General features: G+C 34.1%; 1 protein-coding gene across 1 annotated transcript in view; it reads right to left on the bottom strand.

The window, feature by feature from the left end:
- The window catches only part of PRSS12 (serine protease 12), a 75,155-nt gene that overhangs the window by 22,122 nt on the left and 39,624 nt on the right, over positions 1-13,409 (bottom strand). Inside the window, exons 7-8 of the mRNA XM_050792347.1 lie at positions 11,909-12,105; positions 6,853-6,994 (exon numbers count right to left, since the gene is read on the bottom strand). Of these exons, the coding sequence (XP_050648304.1) occupies positions 6,853-6,994; positions 11,909-12,105 (339 nt within the window). The remainder of the gene's footprint in view (positions 1-6,852; positions 6,995-11,908; positions 12,106-13,409) is intronic.

Below are 13,409 nucleotides of genomic sequence, written 5' to 3'. Positions count from 1 at the left end.
CTCTTTCCAGTTGATTCTCTTGGGTTTTCTAGGTGAACAATCATATTATTCATATAAATATTCTGACCCTTCCTTTTCAATACTGATACCTCAATTCTTAATGCTTTATTGCAACCTCCAGACAATGCTGTCATTGCAGTAATGGCAGGCACTCTTTTGTTCCTATTTGATGCTTATTTGTGATATAAAATTAAAGCAGTTTAATTTTGTTCTCAGCTTCCTAAGAGATTTCAGGAAGGAATATTTATTCTATCATATAACTTTTCAACATTTTTAACATGATCATATTTGTTTAATCATTTTTAAAATTGTTGTATATTTATGGGTGACACACTGAATTACATTAATTGGATGCCTCAGTTTGAATCACTCTTACATTCCTACAACAGACTGCACTTATTGGTGATATATTGCTCTTCTAATACATCGTTGAATTAAATTTGCTAATATTTTGTTAGCAAAATAACTTTGTATGTAGATTCATTAGATTGAGGTATAGTTTTGTTTTTTGTGTTTACTTACCTAGTCTTGAAATCAAATTAAATTAGCTTCATAAAATGAATGGAATGATTTCCATACATTTCTTTGCTCTGCAACAATTCATGCAATTCAGAAACTGTCTCTGAAGGACTGGTGAAAAGTCCAGCAAAAAAATCAGTCATTTCTTTCATAGCCATTAATCTAATTGGGGTTTCTATCTCCTATATCAATTTTGATAATAACGTTTTTGTTGAAAACGTAGTTTCCCAGATAATCATCCATTTCATCTAGATTTTCAAGTGTATTTGCTAAAAGTAGTTCATATTATTATTATTATTATTATTATTTGAGATGGAGTCTCTGTTGCCCAGGGCTGGAGTGCAATGGCACAATCTCGGCTTACTGCAACCTCTCCCTTCTTGGTTCAAGCAATTCTCCTGCCTCAGCCTCCCAAGTGGCTGGGATTAGAGGCATAAGTCACCACAGCCAGCTAATTTTTGTATTTTTAGTAGAGACGGGGTTTCACCATGTTGCCAGGCTGGTCTTGAACTCCTGGCCTCGAGAGATCTGCCCGCCTCAGCCTCCCAAAGTGCTGGGATTACAGGCATGAGCCGCCGTGCCCAGCTGTATTATTAATCTACTAGGGTTTTTGTTTAACCTTCTATATATCTGTGCTTAAATTTCTTTTCTGTTCTCTATGTTTACTTGCATTGTCTCTCCTTTTTCTTAGGCAAAATTACATAAGATTGTTAAGACTGTTGTTTATTAACCTTCTTTAAAAATAAAAATAATTGCTGATAATGTGTAGATATAATGTAAAGAAATTTGAAGTTCAAATCGGCATAATTTGAAGACAATAAAAAATTAATAGAATTTGGAAACAAAAATTTCAGATTATTCCCAGCAGTTTCAGAGGTGAGAATGGGTGGAGGTAGAAAGTAAACAACAGTATGTTAAATGTCTTTATCTTTTTCAGGAAGGAGAAGTTACAGATAATAATTTTTGAAATTATTAAGAAAATATGTTTCAGTATGCTTGCTAAAAATTTAAAAAGAACTTCTAGAAAAACAATAAGAATGTTGAATTTCTAGACCACTGAGAAAAAATGAAAATTGAAAATTGAATTAATCATGCAAATCAAAAAATCAGACGATTACACACACACACAAAAAAAACCCAGAAAATAAAGCATGATAAATAACATAAAACTAGATGGCAGGTAGAAGTAAACATACAGAAAATAAAATTTAACTCATTTAAATAAACCAAAAGCATCATTTCTTAGCAAATGATCAACTTACAGACTAAAAAAAAGCACCATTTTAGATACATCAATAAGTTGAAATTAAAGAACATTTTAACTAATAACAGCACATGATTAAAGAAATTCTCATTGACATAGTGAAATCTAACATATTTTCTTTTGACTACTCTTTCTTTAGACAATTAAGGACTCTGCCATCCATAGAAAAAAGCTTCTCATGGGCTTACTGAATCTAGCAATTCATAGCTGAAAATTTCAATGACACAACGGTTTCTAATAACTAGTCTTTAAACTGGATGTCAACTGCTCCTGGTAGATAGTAACTTTCCAAGAGATACACAGGCTCTAAAGGAATCAATTTTTATATCCTCAAATTTCACATATATTCTTTCTTAAAAATAATCTTGCTGCTATCAAGATCAAACTTCTCTTTCAAAATTTCCCTTCTCTCACTTCACAAAAAGCGTATCTTACACTCATTCCAAATCCTACCACAGTGCATTTCTCCAAAGTTTGAAAGCCTCTAAAGTAGACAAAAGAAAAATTCAAAATATATGATAGCAATGAAGCTTCCTTAACCCAAGCAACACAAACCCAACCCATTGGTCTAATTAAGAAATGAGAGCTTTGGTAAACTTTTATTTTCTATGTTTAATAATTATTTAATAATTTTATTAAATTTTTTGTTGTTTATTATCAGTTGTATACTAGAAATTACAAAATCTAGAGACACCTGAAACTTCCTAGCATAATTTTTCTCTGTCTCCATGTGCATATGTGTGCGTATAGCTGTATATATGCACACACGTGTATATGTATACGTGTATGTGTGCATATATGTGTGTGTATATACATATACACACATATTTTTAAGGCATAATAACATTGAGATTCCGTGGGGGAAGAAAACTTAAAATACGATTTCAAGGAGAATAAAAAACTGTAAAATTTCTGGTCAAAGAAGTATCTTTTGTTCATGTATTCTTTTTAAATTGATAGCAGAATCAAATTACTATATTTATATTTTACTGAATATAATTGAGTGGTGTAACTGTTTTATATTCAAATATCATACAAATATGCCAGAAATTAAGTCCTTTGCAGCTATTTAAATGTAAAATAGATACCAGATATACTTAATTTTAGATCTCTACTAAAGCAGTAAGAATATACAATTTTTAAAAATTTTTTAAGGATTAATATGCTAACAAATATGTTCAAAAACAACGTTATACTGGAACATATGCTAATGGATCCACATAAAGTGTAAAAATGGAATTTCTATCATGACTACTTAGTATATCTCAATGAATTTAACTGATCTCAACACATTATCAACAATCTACAAACAATATGCTCATATACTAGACTTTGTCAGACATTATGTAATGCATCATTAAATAATGCCTTTTACTTTCTGTTCACTTTAATCGGATCTGTATTAGTTACCATTCACATTTCCTTTTTTATTATCTCATTTCTGTCTTTCCCATTATTAAAAGGCTTTCTAATACTATTTTGATTCTCAGTGTTTCCAAGGACTGGCTGGAGGAGAGATCTCTGAAATTCCTATTTATGAGGCTCAAACCTTATAACAGCTTCAAAGTTTCCTGGATTCATTTCTACAAATAAGCCCTTTATTAAATATTTTTTGTGATTCAAAATAGACATGATGAAAATTATTTATATACATATGTTCTTATATGAAATCCAATTTCCCCTCAGCGGGAAATTATAAAAATATGCAAGTATATTTAGATTAATCAAATAGCTAAACAATTCTCATTTAAATACTATTTGATGGCAAATTGCAAATTATGTTATCTAGTTTGTTACGGTAACATTAAATTACTGAATTACTTATAAGACTATTTAAAACACGATTATAAAGTCTTTTGATGCTTTTCTTGATTGATAAGTATTACAGAAATATTGAAAGCTGCAACAAACTTTGTTCACTTAATCTAGATTGTGTTTCTCATCTAAAATCACTTTTTTCTGCTTTAATGAGGTATAATTGATATAAAAAATCTTCATCAGTTTGGACATATGCATGTATCTGTGATACCATTACCACAACCAAGGTGCTAAATATATCCTTCACCTTCAAAAATTTCCTTGTGTTCTTTTCTGAGGTTTGTTTGTTTGTTTGTTTTGTTCTTTATGTTCTGTTTTGGTTTTCATTTGGTTTTGGTAAGAACACAAATAAGATCTATACCCTCAGCATATTTTGAAGTATATAGTACCATATTATTAACTATAGGTACTATATTGTACAGTAGATCTTTAGAACTTATTCATCTTGCATGACAGAAACTTTATATCCATTGAAAAATAATTTCCCATTTTCTTCTCCTCCCAACCCCTGATAACCACCATTCTATTTCTGCTTCCATAAGTTTGACTATTTTAGATATATCATATAAGTGGAATCATGTAGTATTTGTCTTTCAGTAACTGTATATATATGCATACCACGTTTTCTTAATCCACTCATTTAGGCTGTTTCCATATCTTGGCTATTGCAAATAATGCTGCATTGAACATGGGAGTGCAGATATTTCTTTGACGTTCTAATTTCAATTATTTCGGCCATATACCCAAAAATGGGATATCTAGATCATATGGTAGTTCTACTTTTAACTTTTTAAGGAACTATTTTCCATACTGTTTCCATATTATTTTCCACAGTGGCTGTACCATTCTACATTCCCACCAACAGTGTATAAGGGTTCCAGTTTCTCCACATCCTCACTAACAGTTGCTACTCTTTGTTGTTTTGATCATAGCCATCCTAACATGAGGCTAAATTCACTTTTGAGTTAAATGCTAAATGGACTAAATGATTGTGTTAGGCCATTCTTCCATTGCTATAAAAAAATACCTGTGACTGTGTAATTTATAAAGAAAAGAGGTTTAATTGGCTCATAGCTCTACAGGCTTTACAGGAAGCTTGGTGCTGGCATCTGCTTGGCTTTTGCTGAAGCCCAGGGAGTTTTCAATCATGGCAGAAAGTGAAGGGGGAACAGACAAGTCACACAGCAAAAGTAGCAGCAGAAAGCAGGGTGGAAGGGTGCCATACACTTTTAAACAACCAGATCTCATGTGAACTCAGGGCATGAGCTCATTTATCAGCAAGGGGATGGCCTAAGCCATTCATGAGGGATCTGCCCCCATGATCCAAACACCTCCCACCAGATCCCACCTCCAATATTATGGATTACATCTCAACATGAGATTTGGGTGGGGACAAATGTCCAAACTATATCAATGATGATAAATAAAAAGCAATCAACAATTTAGAAAGAAATTCAAGTAATAACACACAATTATGTGTGTATTGATGATGCTTGATGAACACGTTTAGGATATTTTTCTCTCCTTAAACTTAGCTGAGACACAATTTGAAGATCAACTTTGGTGCCAATCCTTCCCTTTGTATTTCCAAAGGTAATACTAGGCTTCTTGGATCACCTCCACCAAAACAATAAAATTAAAATATGGCCAAGAAACCAGTCTTAAAGAGCAGTATCTTTTAATGGCTGATTTTGGGTGAGGAAATGTATTGGGAATGTAATTTCTTTCTCAAATGGAAAAAGGAGTGATAGAAACACAGTGAGCAAAATATATTTAAAATTAATCACTGACTAAATTCACTTTCACATCTAATGTAGACTCTCCCTACTTTACTGTCCCATATTCTGAAAATTGAAAATTTATATCACAAATGAAGGGTTAATTGGCTGTAGGACAACTGGAATTGCAACTGGGTCCAAAACTATGCCATAAATTGAAGTAGTATCGAGTAACCAGAAACAATCAAATCAAATCAATATGTGGCCAGTATTTTCAAATGAATGACAGAAGCTCGTTTTAAGTAAGAAGTAACTCTTTAGAATAAGCATTTAAAAATTCAGATATGCTCATCAGTAACCATCCCAAATAATCAGGTTTTCCTTACTTATAGCCAAGATGATGACAGATCACAGCTGAAGTTTACCCCCAACATTTTAACTTTTATTAAAACAGAAATGCTTTTTAAAATAAACGTGTATTATTTATAGAAAATAACCATATGAACTGTCCAATATTTAAGATGCACACAGATATACAATTAAGGATATATTTTTAAATCCAAATTACTATTAGTAATCTACTCTGAGCTAGGCAATTTATATGTATTATCTTAAATTTATAACCCTCTGCATTATAACATTTTCCATATTTTTGTCACTTCAAAATCATTACTTAGGGTGCTTTCACAGTCATTCATGACATATGCAGAACCAAGTAAAATTTTAAATTACCCAGCTGAAGTCTAACCAACAGGAGATGACCTGCCTTCTTTTTTCCTCCTTTCATATTGTAAACACGTGTCCTTTTCACATTCTATTTAGTGCCATGTTCTTATTGTAACTCACGCCTGAGTGAAGCTTATCTAATGCATGCATTTTCTCTCAAAGTCACATCACAGCCTTTCTGCACTTAGGAACACTACACAGCACTTCGGTACTACAAATGGGGGCCATTTTAAACAGTGAAGTCATCAGCAAAGAAAGCACAGAAATGCAAAAAAAAAAAAAAAAAAAAAAAAAAAAATTTGGCACCACACAGACCGTAAAAAAGGACAACTGTTTACAACTATGAAAGCTGAAACAAGAATGGAGAGCAGTGGCCTCAGCTCTAGGAGCAATGGCTCAGCATTTGCTAATTCCGTGTCCACAGCGACACGAGAACCAACAGTAATTTCAATAACTCTAGAGTCCCTTAAAAGGCTACAATGTTGAAACATTTATCACAGAGAAAAGGTTAACTGAGAGCAGCTGATACAAGCAGTATTATGACTAGTCAGAGTTATTAGACGATTTTGTTATTAGATAAAAAGCTACATTTCTTATGTGACATAATATTTCTTGTGAGAAGATAGAAAAATGTGAAGAGGATCTACTTATTACTTCTTTTTAATTCTGGATCAAAACAATATGCGGCCACTATTTTCAAATGAATGACAGAAGCTCGTTTTAAGTAAGAGGTAACTCATTAAAATAAGCATTTAAAAATTCAAATATGCTCATCAGTAACCATCCCAAAAATTAGGTTTTCCTTACTTATAGCCAAGTTGACGACAGATCACAGCTGCATCCTTATCAGTCCATCCATCATCACAGATTGTTCCCCACTGGCCATTGATAAAAACTTCCACTCGTCCTTCTTTCTTATTTTCTCCGTCCATCAGTCTGACAGGAAAACCTAAGTCATGATTCAATAGTATTAGAACAGCCCAAACCAGCAAACTGATGCTAAAGCATGAGCGACTCTACAAAACACAATTGTTCTTTTTAAATCAGCTATAAAATCAGATGGGAAATACTTTTTTTGAGAGAGAGGAGATATATCAATAAAAATTTTATTCATTTTTGCAGTGTCTCTTGCAGCCTTGAATTCAAAGTGCTCACCTTGCTCAACCTTGTATCCCCAGACTGTGGAACAGTGCCTGGCATATAGAGGATAGGCAATCACTGTTTGTTGAATGAATGAATGGCATTATAAAACCGTGAATTACTTTATTACACCTTACTTCTAAATAGTAAAAGAACATTAACTTGAGGTTGTTTTTGCTTCATGTCTGTTCATTTATCCGTGAACAGAGCTAGAAGTTTATACTCCAAAGTCAAGATTTTTAGGAAGATAGAAACAGACACAACCTTGGTATTCATAGTTAGGTAACTTGATTGAAGTCTAATGCTGGAGGAGGCGAAAAAAGAAAGAAAAAGAAAAAAAAAGAAAAGCAGTAAATAGGGACAATTTCCATCTAAGGCTTTCTATTGATTTTAAGGGAAAGAATTAAGTCACAAAAATTACTGGCTTAAAAGTTGAGAAACTGAACTCTAGCAAATTAAGATTTATCTAAGTTAATACAAATGAAGGGATTTGTAAAGTGTCACATATCACCACACCAATAATTATGATGTTGAATTGAAACTCCTCACTGTGACTTGCATGGGTTGAATTGTGAGGTCATTAGGGTGGGCCCTAATCAGATATGCTGGTATTCCCATAAAATGGAGAAATTTGGACATGAAGAGGATGATGTGAAGAGACATGGGGAGAGGACTGCCATATACAAGCTAAGGAGAGAGGCCCGGAGCATCTCTCTCTCACACAGTTCTTTTTGAAGGAATGAACCCTACTGACATTTGATTGTGGACTCCTAGCCCCCAGAACTGTGAAACAATAAATATCTGTGTTTAAGCCACCTCTGTGGAACTTTGTTACAGCAACCCAAGCAAGCTAACACTCACACATCTGATTGCCTAGTTACTAGAAGGGTCTCCAGCTTCAGGGCCAAAATTTATTGGTAAGGATTTAGGGAATACAATAAAGCATGCTAAAATTATCAGTAGAACTAAGGAGGTAGAAGTCTGCAGGTAATGGGCAATATATTATTTAATATATGTTTAAACCAATATGTGAAGTTACTAAATCAACATTGGTTAACTAAAAGAAAATATTGTTAGCAAGATGGACACATTCTATTTTTATTCTTCTGACCCATTTTTTACTTCTCCATCCTTCTGTGTTGCCCCAAGAGTTGCTGGCTCCCCAGTGTCTATCCCTAATCATGTTCACTTCATGGGACAGGCAGTATACAGCAGAATCACATAGCAAAATCAAACTCACATATGTTTATGGAGTGCCAACTCTATGTATGCACTGCTCACTATTAGCTGAATAAAAACTTGGAGTTTCAGCTATGTCATAAAACACAATATCGAAACTTTGTATTTCTTATTAATGTATCTGAAATTTGGGAGTTCTTTCCAAGAACAGAAAGTGAAAAAGTGATCCTCAGATACCAAAATCAAACAAATGAAATTCTTTTCTTAAAGTTTTCACTTTTTACATTTTTGGATATTTGGTTCAAAATTAAGAAAACATTTGCACATGAAATTAGACCTACATGTTCCATTCTGGTAGTTTTATAGGTACTTTTTCATATACTCTGAAAATACAAATGATAAAGTGTTTTTAAAGTCTAACGTGCATGGCTTTGTAAAAATAATGCATAAAATATTTCTGAACCTAATTTTAGCCATTCATTCTACAAAATCATTAAATTCTTAATTCTTGAAGGGAAATTGGATGACAAAAGTCATGCCATCCATACGTTGTCACTATTAAGTTTGCGTTGTTATGGAAATAATAACACATAACGTTTTATTTCTAAAATCTTAAATAGATAAAATTTTTGGGAAACCTAAACAATCCTATAGGTATACAGTTATCTTTAAAATATATCTCAAGTTGACTTTCAGTAGTTTTCTTCAATTTTTCCTGTAACATAATACATTATTTTTAGAAAATAATACTGTTAGAAAAAAAGATAAATTCTAGGCCAGGCGTGGTGGCTCACGCCTGTAATTCCTGCACTTTGGGAGGCCGAGGTGGGCGGATCACGAGGTCAGGAGATCAAGACCATCCTGGCTAACAAGGTGAAACCCCGTCTCTACTAAAATACAAAAAATTAGCCGGGCGCGGTGGCGGGCGCCTGTAGTCCCAGCTACTCGGGAGGCTGAGGCAGGAGAATGGCGCGAACCCGGGAGGCAGAGCTTGCAGTGAGCCGAGATGGTGCCACTGCACTCCAGCCTGGGGGACAGAGTGAAGACTCCGCCTCAAAAAAAAAAAAAGAAAAAAAAAAAGATAAATTCTAACATGCATACATACACATTAAAAGCCTAATTTTAGGCTGGGCTCAGTGGCTCACGCCTGTAATCCCAGCACTTTGGGCACCAAGGCAGGCAGATCACCTGAGGTCAGGAGTTTGGGGCCAGCCTGGCCAACATGGCAAAACCCCATCTCTACTAAAAACGCAAATATTAGCTGGGCGTGGTGGCAGGTGCCTGTAATCCCAGTTACTCGGGAGGCTGAGGCAGGAGAATTGCTTGAACCCAGGGGATGGAGGTTGCAGTGAGCTGAGATTGTGCCATTGCACTCCAGCCTGGGTGACAGAGAGAGACTCAGTCTCAATAAATAAATTAATGTAATTAAGCCTAATTTTATACTGTAAAATTGAGTAAGAGGCAACAACCTCACTGGGAAAGAAATCTTTGCCAGGACTTAATAATCTGAACTTAAGAATTAATGTAATATTAAAATGAGAAATCCATATTTTTACCATCCCAGAAATTTCTCCCAACTCACATAGGCAGCAACTGCATTCTTACTAGAATTACTTTTACTAACCTAGAATACTACTTTTGAGCATTCCACCCACCACAGACCCAAAAGAGTATCTATAGGGCTGTAACTAATTTTGAGAAGTTTCCCTTGACATATAAGGTTAAGGTCCAGAAATTAGCCTTCAAATAGCTGAAAACAGCAATAGTCCAAGAGCTCATCATTGCAGTGCCAAAGAAGTAAAAAATCTCCATTGTTTCCGAAATGCTGTTATTTATATCGTTATTCCGTTACCTCCTTCTCTAAGCTTCTCTTTTAAATATGTAGTTTTTAATAGGTGGAAGCAATGATCTATGAATGAACAAATAGTAACATGATTCTATCCCAAAAGGATATTTGGCTCAGACGTAATATTCTTCAGACAAACGACTTTAGTTAATAGACAGATTACTGAGATTAGAACCGAAGAGATTCATAATAATGATCATATGTTTTATTAATAATTATCACCCTCAGGTTTTTAAATTTTGAAAAAACACATCTAGAGTCCTAGAATTAAAAAGATTTTCAAGGGAACTGAAAAGATTTGTTATTCCAACCATATGATGCATTTAACAACACAGGCCTACAGAGAACTCAGGTCACACAGTATTTCGTCACTGGGAGCTCACAGAGCATATTTGCATAGATCATCCCATGATTCCAAAACCTGCTATCTGGGGCTGAGAGAATCCATTTCCAGCAAACAAGTTCTATCTCCCTCAACCACATGTAATCATCCACCACATAATCCTGGGAGGATCATAAATTTTTCATAAGAAGAAGGGGCAAGGGAAAAAGAAAACAAAATGAAAAGAAAGAAAAATGGAAATATGGCCTGAAAGGGATGGAATAAAAACATGTATTTCTACTTGGTATAATGCTAGATTAATGCAGTGTCACCAAGCTTTCACAGTGTAAAGTACAATGAGGAATCAGCCACAGACTTTGACAAATTTAAAGTGTGTAATATGGTTAATACTCTGAGATTCAAAAAAGTTTTGTTATTTTATAATATGAAGATTTCAGCTTCACAGTCTCCAAACAGGAGAATACAAAGGAATTGATTCAATCCAAGGTTAAAAGTAAAGACCACCTAAGGCTATTTTAACATCTATTCACATACACACACATACACTCACTCTCTCTCTCACACACACACACATAAAGCTGTGATAGCATACTACAAAGTATTTTGACTATTTCCCTCTGTATTTTTCATTCATCTATATTCTGCCCTCCTCACCAGACATTAAGAAATTTATCAAGAATGTTTAATTGCTCTCTACTCTCAAGAGGATCTTTATCCATAATTGTTTCAATACAGTTAGAGGAGCTAGTTACCTTTTATCCAACAAGTCTAAAAAAATATAAATGAAGAGTAACAGAGATCCCTGATGGGTTTCTAAAATAATAAGTTACATTAGAAAGATGGGTGAGCTATTAACTTTAATTAATTCACTTAGAAGACCACTGAGAAACTTAAAAGAGCAATGGATGGTTGGTGACCAATGAATGACAAGGACTAGAGAAGAAATGAACCATGAGACAGGGAGAGGAGAATATTCTTATTTTAAATCCTGTCCCAAATAGCTCACTAGAATTCAAGGTAAACGAAAATCAGAGTGAGTGATCAAGGAGTAAGGGGAATAGATACTGCAGCTTCTTTATTCCATTTTTCAGATACAGATGATTGTAAGCATTTTTAGTGAGAAACTTAATTTTCTAAGTAAAGAAAAATAACTTAGGGGTAGAAATTTCATAATGTTGGTGTAGAGACTCAAAAGATTATTTTTCTCTGCATAAAAATTACTGAAAATTAGACAGTTATGGGAAATAGACCCCCCAAAAAAGCCAAAGATGAGAAACACTTCACATTCAAGGCCAGTGGTTAGAGGTACAAGGGTACTGAATGATGGAAACTTGAGAGCTGCAGTCAGTCCTCACCCAGAGACAGCCTGTGTCCCTCGCTGCCAGGGTAGCAGGCAATGCTAACATCTTCGTGGTGGCTGCAGTCATGCTGTCCCCACTGTCGCCTGGAACACTGAAGAAATCTGGTTTCCTTCCCTGAGCAGCTGACATCATCCAACCATATGGGCCCTGTGCTTTCTTCAAAATGGTTGGCAGATGCTTGTTTACCATATCTGCGACAATTAAATAAACACTGTGTGTAGAACTGCTCTATCTTGGTTCAGGGAACCACAAAACATTTAACACAGGCAACCTAGCTCAGTGACATGACTTCAGAGGGGAAGTATCTGTTCTTTCTCCTACCTTGGGGACTCAGTTTAGAGCTATGTTTGCTCCATCACATGTTTTAATCACCTTAAAAATGTTTGATTATTTCAATGAATAACAAATGAGAAATTAATACTTTTTCCCCATTCATTCTTGTGTTTTGTCTACAAAACCAATCAGAGAGAATGCAAAGAGATCAATCTCAAATTCCTGACCACAGAAATTATGACCAGAAAGTGAGAACACTTGTCTCGTTTTGCTTCTGATGCTCCCTCTAACTCATTTGATTTCAGCAGCTTTTCTTTGGTTTTCTCTCTTTCAAAATGAAAAGGGTGGATTAGTTCACTGATTGGTCAAGCACTATACCTAATCTATGATTAAATTTAGATTTCAGCCCATCAAAATCAGAATTATAATATTCTTAGCTTTTCATAAGGTATACAAATTGAACCTTAAAAATTTTTATCAATTATATTTGTGTTCCAATTGAGTTTATTTGTAACACTGCACTACAGAAACAAAACCTAAATGTATAATAAACATATATGCTGAAGAAATAGGAGACCTGAAATTTTTTTAACTTAGAAATTAAGTAAATCTGCACCTTCTTTCATCTTCCCAATTTTATTTCCTTTTGTCCCATAAAATCCAAACCTCCAGAAGTCACTGAGCTTACAAATCTTTAAGACGTCTTTCAGTTCTAACAGTCCATAAGATCCAGCTCTTACTCATAATAATAATTCCCTTACTTGATGTTTTTATTATTTCTGTACTAAGAATACGAAGAGATCTTTCTATCTGACATGAATTTTCTTCATTTTTTTCTATGCAAGTATTAATTAAATTTATTTGACAAAATGAATATTTTAAAAAATTAAAACAATGAAGCTTTTTAATCATTCTATGGCTTTTCTTCCTTCTACTGCTGACTAATGAAGCCTTGGCTAGAAAAGTAATAAGCCTAAATCGCATATTGTTCACTTTTAACTTATAGACCATTTTTTCACAAAATACATTAGATTATCATCTATCCATAGCAACTACGTAACAGATAACAGGAAGTCATTTTATTTTTGGAATTGCATTTATACAAAGAAACCCAAAGTTTACTTTTTCTCATTACAAAAGAATATTCTCTTTCAAAAATTCCTCTGTAAACTAGAAACAAATGTAGCACATGCTTTGACTGCCTTCTAACACAATCATTTAG

This window comes from Macaca thibetana, chromosome 5 (assembly GCF_024542745.1).
Source record: "Macaca thibetana thibetana isolate TM-01 chromosome 5, ASM2454274v1, whole genome shotgun sequence".
Taxonomy (NCBI): Eukaryota; Metazoa; Chordata; class Mammalia; order Primates; family Cercopithecidae; genus Macaca; species Macaca thibetana.
Note: the sequence above shows the minus strand (reverse complement) of the source record. Positions and strands in the feature narration are given on the sequence as shown.